This window comes from Empidonax traillii, unplaced genomic scaffold (assembly GCF_003031625.1).
Source record: "Empidonax traillii isolate 1590-97213 ecotype Southwest subspecies unplaced genomic scaffold, ASM303162v1 scaffold302:size813347, whole genome shotgun sequence".
NCBI classification, from domain to species: Eukaryota; Metazoa; Chordata; class Aves; order Passeriformes; family Tyrannidae; genus Empidonax; species Empidonax traillii.
The window spans coordinates 493,495-501,730 of NW_020955495.1; the positions used below are offsets into that span (position 1 = coordinate 493,495).

General features: G+C 36.5%; 1 protein-coding gene across 1 annotated transcript in view; it reads left to right on the forward strand.

Moving 5' to 3' along the window:
- The window catches only part of LOC114060978 (coiled-coil domain-containing protein 169-like), a 29,083-nt gene that overhangs the window by 891 nt on the left and 19,956 nt on the right, over positions 1-8,236 (forward strand). The window contains exons 2-4 of the mRNA XM_027890901.1: positions 5,057-5,139; positions 5,578-5,688; positions 5,779-5,819. Of these exons, the coding sequence (XP_027746702.1) occupies positions 5,057-5,139; positions 5,578-5,688; positions 5,779-5,819 (235 nt within the window). The remainder of the gene's footprint in view (positions 1-5,056; positions 5,140-5,577; positions 5,689-5,778; positions 5,820-8,236) is intronic.

Below are 8,236 nucleotides of genomic sequence, written 5' to 3' on the forward strand. Positions count from 1 at the left end.
AGGCCTTAAGACAGTGTAAACACTGTTCAGCAGTAACTAAAACATCCCTGTTATCAACGCTTCCGTCACAAATACAAAACATAGCCCCATACCAGAGAATTAAATGTATATGAGGCAAAACCAGTACACTGGGATTGGAATCCATGTTGGAGGAAGAATAAAGGAGCCCTCACATGGGTGCATGCCTCATTGGGGGAAGATGAATAAAAGGGACAATGAGCTGCTCTTTATACACTCTTTTTTCCACGGTGTTGAGTAAAACTGGAAAGCTGGATGTTCACCCTTCTGTCAGTAAATATCTCTGCAATTTACAGGGAAGGTACAGCATCTTTGTAGTGCAGTTTGCAGAGATGAAGGCTTGGTACTATTAGCAGTCAGTCCCCTTGCTTAAGCAGCAGATGTTAAAGTGCTGTGAGGATTGTTGATGCTCATGGCATAGCATTCTAGGTTTTTTTTCTCCAGTTTACTTAAGAAGTTACACATTTTTCCCCTGTGTTAAACAGCATGATTGCCTTTTGAGTGTTAGTAAATTAAAACTTGGGAAATGTCAGAAGCTCCTGTGCTGCCTTAATTCAGACCCTTGATATTTGCATTTCCTTATTATTTTCAAGCATTCTATTAATATTGATTTTCCCCCTGAACAGTGTTTCTTTCAGTGTCTGAACGGCAGATCTCTTCAAACTAGTCCTGCAGTTGTGGACTTTAAAAAAGGTTTATTCACAAATGGAAAGGGGGAAACCAATATTAACAGAGTCAAAATGGATATAGGCACTGTCTGTGTTCAAAATGTCACAAAAAAGACATACTTGCACCAATGTGTAAGCAAATTTCCTTTCACTAAGTTTCCTGACTTAGTAGTGTGTTGGTAATACATCAGTTATCCTCTGCATATACCGGTTCTTTTACCTGACACACGATCCTGATATTATTGGTGTTCAGGTAAAAAGTAGAATGGTATTGGCTTTGTTTCACTGTTTGAATTTATATGTTGTTGTTTTTGTTTTTGTTTTTTTTTTTTATTAATGAAAACCTGGATTATTTATGTACCTTAAGTTCTTGCTAATATCCCCGAGGATCTTCTGCAAGACTGTGCCCAAAGTTCAGGTCAAGTTGTGGTGACTTATTTACTGATGAAAGCAAAATATATATTTAATAAAATCCTTAATTGTGATGGCATGACAGTAAAAGGTGCTCCAGGTGGATTCTATAGCTGTTTCCTGTATATATCTCATGTGTGTACAAAGAGACAATACCATTATTGCCAATTTCACAGGAACTATTTATTCAACATAATTGCCAGTGACCAGGCTTGTTAGACTGGTGACATGTATAGTCAATGAATACAGAAAGGCTTTTGGAAGGTGTGATTCATCTGACCTACTTTGCCTGGCTGTTCTAGCATGAGATGACTCACACCCTAGCAGGTGCCAGTTTCTTTCCCTTGGGTATAAAGCGAGCTGAGGATGAGTGACTTGCAAATAGATGTCTGCATTCCGTCACAGCCATCTCACCCTTGTCGTCTTTTTACTGGCTTATTTGATTATTGTGCCATTTAGGCAGTTTGCTAACAGTCCATCTACCACTCTCATTTAACAGTCATGAAGTTTTTTCTTCACAGAATAAATTGAATCATCCATGTCTGTAAGGGGTCTGTCTCTAAAGTACCTACTGATTCTCAATGATCGTGGAACTAGTGTGAAATCTTTCAAAATCTTTTGTGACTAATGAAAGTCAGCTTAAATGTGACTCTGAATTGTTGTAATCAAGATTCAGTACACGTTTTGATTGGGTAATGTCATGACATGTTTCAGAAAGAGAGAGAGAGAGAGGAAAGGCATGTAATACTGCAGTATCCATCTTAACGGACAAAGAGGTCTTAAAGCATATATTTATGCATGGCAGCTACTTCCTAATATTGTGTGTTAATTCAGCTTGTGAGATTTCATTTTCTGTGGCTTTCCTTGCCAGGAAAACTGCAGCATTTTCCCAGCACACTGCTGACTGCAAGTGTCACACGTCCGTAGCTTTCAGTACTGTATGTGCTCTTCCATGTGGTGCCTCTGCACTGTGCAATATTGTTTCTGCTTTGTTCATAGATTCTGAAGGCATCTATGCATTTTGTCTTCTACAGGACTCAATAAAGGCCTGCCATGTTAGAGAGCTGATGCCCTAGAACTGATGACTTGCCCTGAGCTTCTCCTGTAATGTTTCACTGGTTTCTCTCTCCACTATAGAAAATTGCTTCAGGCAGCCTTTTGCCTGATACCCGTACCAGATATCCAGGTCTGGGTAGCAAAATGTGCAGGAAAATGGCTTTCATCCTAAGTGGCTGTCATTGTCACGTAAAATAGCACCTGTACACTGCTTTAAAAAGAAAACTTAGCATTTTTTCCTCTTTTGTAGTTTCAATCAGAGCCTGCTTATCTGAACTGTGCTTTTTTTTTCTCCTTTTCTTCACAAGAGCTTTCTTGTTACGCTTAGTATGCAAGGATGTTGTTAAGTTCCCCTGATGACTTAAATGTGAGCTTTCAGGATTTATGGGCTTTCTGCTGTGATGACTATAAATTGTCCATTGGCATGGAAAAGATTTATAGACCTTGAACATGTCTCATTAAGTTTAACACGTGAGGTTGCAGGTAAAATCAGAGCATAGTCCCTCTAAGTACAGAGCGAGTCTCTGGGCAGGCAGGTAGACACCTATACACAGCTGCATTAAATTCACACTAACAGATACATGGCACGACCATCACTTCCAATCACAATTAGAAATAACTCCAGAAATGCAAAATATTCTGATACATAGGAAAGCTGAAATGTTTACTGAGTTGGTCAAAGTGGTGTATTTCTACATCCTTTGTCTGCCAGAGAAGGGATTGTATTTTACTGCATATACACTGACTAAAACAGAAAGGTTTCACCCTGGATGCATTCTGGGTGCCATTGGAGTATTAAATGTTTAATAACAATTAGAGTTTTTTTAAAAGGGTTTCTGTTGCCAGATGGAATTAAGACTTTCTGTCAGTGTAGCAATTACAATCTGACACCTGACCATTTATCATTTCTGTACATCTATTTATCAGGTCAAAATATAGTTGGAATTTGGCTTGCAGTTTTGCTAATGGTGGAGAAAGAATAATAAAATCCGATGTATGAAATATTGTATATAGTCTTGGAATTAACAGAAATTAAAAACTGAAAACACTGGATTTAACTCATTCTTTGTGTGTTATCCCTCTTTATTCATCTGAGCACTTAATTAGGATTTCTTGGAAAAGGAAAACAATTTCATTTTGATACAGCTCAGCTCTGGTTACAGCTTTAAATGTTTCTAATTTTCAGTGTTATTTCCTTCAAAAACTTTAATTTTAGCACTCACTGTCATCATGATTTCCTCTTTTCCAAGCTCTGAGAGGTTGATAGAATATGCTTTGCAGAAACTTTATCTATTTGTGTTGGAATGATAGCAGCAGTGTAGTAAAATTTTGTCTTTCTTCTTCCTAGCCATCTGCCTCCTTTATTTGGAGTGGGAGCAAACAGGCAGCAGCAAGCAGATTTCCTTTGGTTTTCCTACATCTAAGCTTTTTGACTCATGTTTCAAGGCTATCTTTGGCTGGGTTTCATCCAAAAGGACATCCTTTTTGTCTCCAGCAAGTTACCAATACTGTCACTATTTCTTTTCCTCTCTAATTTAGTGTTGGTAGGGACAAAAAGAGCGGTGGAACAAGGAGGGCTTGGAAGGCCCAGCTCTCCCTTGCAACATTTTTTATGTCTGTCTTACTGTTCTACAGCATGTTTGTTTCACTGAAGTCGTACTTGAATTACCTTAAATTACTCTTCTTTACATTTCTTTACTATTTCAGCTCTTCAGGCCTCCCTATTCCAAGCATAGCTCTTCAGTTCCTTATGGTCAGTTGGTTTGTTTCCAGTTGAAATCTGATGTTTCAAGCTATGAAAAAGAATTGTTATCTACTGAAGGTTGGTGAAAGGAGTGCAAGAGACGATACTAAGAGATTTCTCAGTAATCATCTCTGTTATCAGAGCTTTGATTTCCCATAGTCTAGATAACTCTTTCTTGAAGAGCATTTCTCATCAACTGTTCAGAAAATTAAGATCCATGTTGGCAATGGAACCTCTCCTTTAAAAAAAACCGAAACAAACAAACACTCTCCCGCACTGAAACAAATATGAAGCACAACAATTTTCTCGGCTGCATGTTTTAATGCACTATGCTAGGGTTTCAAAGACATCAGTTGTCATATTGATATTGTAAAGAATTTTTCAAAGGCCCTTATTTGCAGAGTTGTGTTCTCAGTTCTTTTGGACTATCTCAATTTGGGCTCTGAAACATTGAGGCACCCAGGAACCATTGGTCCTCTGCTACCTTCTGCTTCTGGTCATTCCTTCCAAGATAGAAAGAGCCTGATTTTCATGATACTTTTCGCTGCCTGGCTGACCCATATACAGAGTTAATCAATGGGCAAAAGTATTTTTTCCTACAGTATTAAGATACTGAAAAAAAATTGTGGCTTTAGCTACTGTATATTTTTTAACACTCCCTTTATTTACTGGCTTTCTTTTCTAATAGTTGTAAAACATGGTTTGTTTTGATTGGTTTTGTTATGGGTACAATTTAGAAAATGACTGTTAATCATTGAACAGTGAGTCAAAATGAAGTATGAATTCACAACTTCAAATAGCACATCTCTCAGACATATTCTTGTCTTAAAAAACATGTTAATTTTTTTTTAGATGAAAAATTAAGGCCAGTGCCTTCTCTACATTTGTTTAATTCTGATGATCTGTTAGAAAATTATTCTGGTTTAGGAAATGTCTGTCTTGGGTTTTTATGGAAATAATTTTATTCACAAAGTAGAAATGCTTCTAAGGCACTGTAGTATCCGTGGAGAAAAGAACATTTAAAAATTGACAAGATAATGTAATTACATAGGAATAACCAATAGATACTTCTTCTGAAAATATATTTGATCTGTTTTTTCTAATTTCAATAACAGGACTAATGCAATAGCCAATTTATTGCCTCCTTTAAATACCACAGGCAGATGCTTGAAATCTCGATATTTGAACTGAGAAACACTGTAGCAGCACTGGAAAAAAGACTTAACTGTGTTGAAGATGAAGGTATGTGAATTAAAACAGAGTCTTGCTAATTTATTAGGAAACAGAAAATTTTATTCTTTGGGAAAGCTTTACAGTATAGAGGTTCAAATTTTTATTTGGAAATTTAAGTTTTCTATTTTCAAACATGACTGTGGTGTTTCAAATGTGAAATTAAGGATTGCTACATGCAGCCATGTTAGCTTTTTTTTTGGTTAATTATTAATGAAACTATGAATAACATGAATTCATAGAGTTGGTTAATATTCTGGCCACAGTAAGCCCAGTGAAAATTTTCCTTGATTTATATTTTCAAGGTCTTTTGTATGCAAAGATCCTCATTATGAGGATTACTAACTTTCTCAGTCTCCAGTTAGTTAAAAGGAACAGTTTTAAAAAATTCTTTTACTTAAAATGACATGAAATAATCTGGGACATATAATAATTCTGTATTTTTTTAAGGTAATGAATGGAAAACCAGATATGAGACACAAGTAGAATTGAACAAACAGCTGGAAAGGCAAATTAATATTCTTCGAGATAAGGTGGACCTTATTCGTGGAAAACCAGCAGGTAGAAATGGGTATTCATAACTTTTTCAGTAGAATTAGTGCTTATATGTTGCCATTACATTAACAGGTCACATGTTCTGCTTATTTGCAGATAAATTGTCCGTTGTTCGCACATTTGATCAAATGCCTGTGGTGAGTACTGTGACATTTATTTGGGCGAACAACAAATCACAGTGTAATTGAAGAACTTGTATAGTCTTTTTTTATTTTGTTCATGACAAAAAAATAGCATCAACCTCGTCTAGAAGCCAAAACAATCAGTCCTGCTTATGTTTGTATTTTTTCAGATGTGCAGTTGCTTATGAATTTATAAAATATAGAATAAAATCCTTAAGTAGGAGGTACATAAGACCTGAATATTGGGAAGAATCATGTAGTGAAATTTTTGAATTGAAATTCTCACAATAAAAAAATGTCCTTAGTTGTGGCCAAATGGAATTTTACACATTTCAGTTTGTGCCCACTGCCTCTTGTCCTCTCACTGGGCACCTCTGAGGATCTCCTGGCTCCCTCTTCTTCATTCCTTCCCATCACATATTTATACACCTTGGTAAGGACCCCTAGGCCTTCTCTTCCCTAGGATGAACTGTGGCAGCTCTTTCCTTATCTGTCAGATGCTACAGTTCCTTAATCATCTTCATAGCTCCATACTGGACTTGTTCCAGAAAGTCCGATCTTTCTTGTACTGAGGAGTCCAGAACCAGATCCAGCACTTCAGATATGTCTGACTAGTGCTATGGAGAAGGGATGGATTACCTTCCTTGACCTGCTGGCAAAGTTCTTCCTAATGCACCCCAGATGGCCATTGGCCACCTTTGCAGAAAGCATTGCTTTCTTGTAGTTACCTTTTTCATCAGGACCCCAAGGTCTTTCTATCCCAAGCTACTTCTCAGGCAGTGAACCCCAGCATATACTGCTGCCTAGGATACTCCTCCCCCAGGGCCAGGACTTTGCATTTCCCACTTCACATGATTCCTCTCTCCCTGTTTTTGTGGCCTGTTGAGGCCCCTCTAAACGGCAACACTATTCTCTCTTGTATCACTCAGCACTCCAAATTTTGTATCAGCTGTGATAGATGAATAGTTGCTGTAGTGTTTTGCATAGTATACTCACTGGAAAATTGCTCGTTGTACAGTAAATTTTTGCATCAATATAGGAAATATCTAAGTTTTTAATTTTTATTCCTTATCACTCATACTTCATGCCCTGTATTTCAACAAAGCAATCTTGAGGTAAAAACAGCAAGAAAAAACCCAGCAAATGTTTTGACCATTTTGTCTTCAAAAGTGGAAAATGAAGTGAAGATCATTTTAGATTCAGAATGACTTTTTCCTTAGTCTACCATCTGCTGAAATCTTTGACACCTTTTCTGCTTCTTACCCACTTTTTGAAATAGGGTCGGTAGAAAAGATGTGATAATGCACATTATGATGCTGACTTTTTTTGTGCTTCAGATTCAGAAGATTAATGGGAGTTTACTGAGCCTAGAGGAGGCTGCATGCTCTATTAGTGGGAATGATTATCTGTTGTAAGCAGGGTGTGAATAATTAACTGCTTTTTCTGATCTGATCCATAGCTTTCAGACAATAAACATTTTTGCCAGTTTTAGTGTTGCGCTAAGACCATGGTGTTTTTTAGGTAGGAAGGACTAGGTAGATTTTATTCTGAACAACCAATTAAAACGTACAAAATCTTTCACATCTCACTTTTCTGTTTCACTGAATTGAAAAATTGAAAACTGAGTTTGAAGAAAAGTCTTGAAGACAGAATATTGATCTGGAAAATTTACAGTTTCAGAAAATGTTATTCCTATCAGCCTGTAAAGCACAGATTGACGTGCATGCTTACAGTATCAAAAGTGTTTATTTCCAGTACTATTTTTTTGTTTATATTTATTTCTAGTACTCTCTTAAGCAATCCAATTACACCTCGCGAAGCACTCCAGGAGACATTACCAGTGAGATAATCTCCTTGACCAGAAGCTGGGCTGCACCAGTCCAGTACATTTCTAATCCCTACTAAATACGGCATTGCCTCCTCACCAGTTATGGTGAGTTATGGGTCCAAAGAGGTTTGATTACTGTTCCCATAAAGGAAAGAATGCCAAGCACAGCTGAAAGATTCATACTTGCCAGGAGTCTAGAGGACAGGTTGAAGAGTCCTAGGTTTACTTTGTCCTGGGCAAGCCTGGAGCCCGCATGCCATGCCTTTTCCTTCCTTCAGTCTTCCAGCAGAATGTTAATACATTCTCCTATTTGCTAGCCAGAAAGAAGAATGCTTAAGAATTTAGTGAAATGTTTAATTTTTTTCCTTGTTCTGATGGAAAGTACAGAAGAAAACAGATGTATTTTGTGGGGCTTGTTGATTTGTTTGTTTTCTGAGTTCTTGCTTTTTTTTTTTTTTTTTTTTTTTTTTTTTTTTTTTTTTTTTTTTTTTTTTTTTTTTTTTTTTTTTTTTTTTTTTTTTTTTTTTTTTTTTTTTTTTTTTTTTTTTTTTTTTTTTTTTTTTTTTTTTTTTTTTTTTTTTTTTTTTTTTTTTTTTTTTTTTTT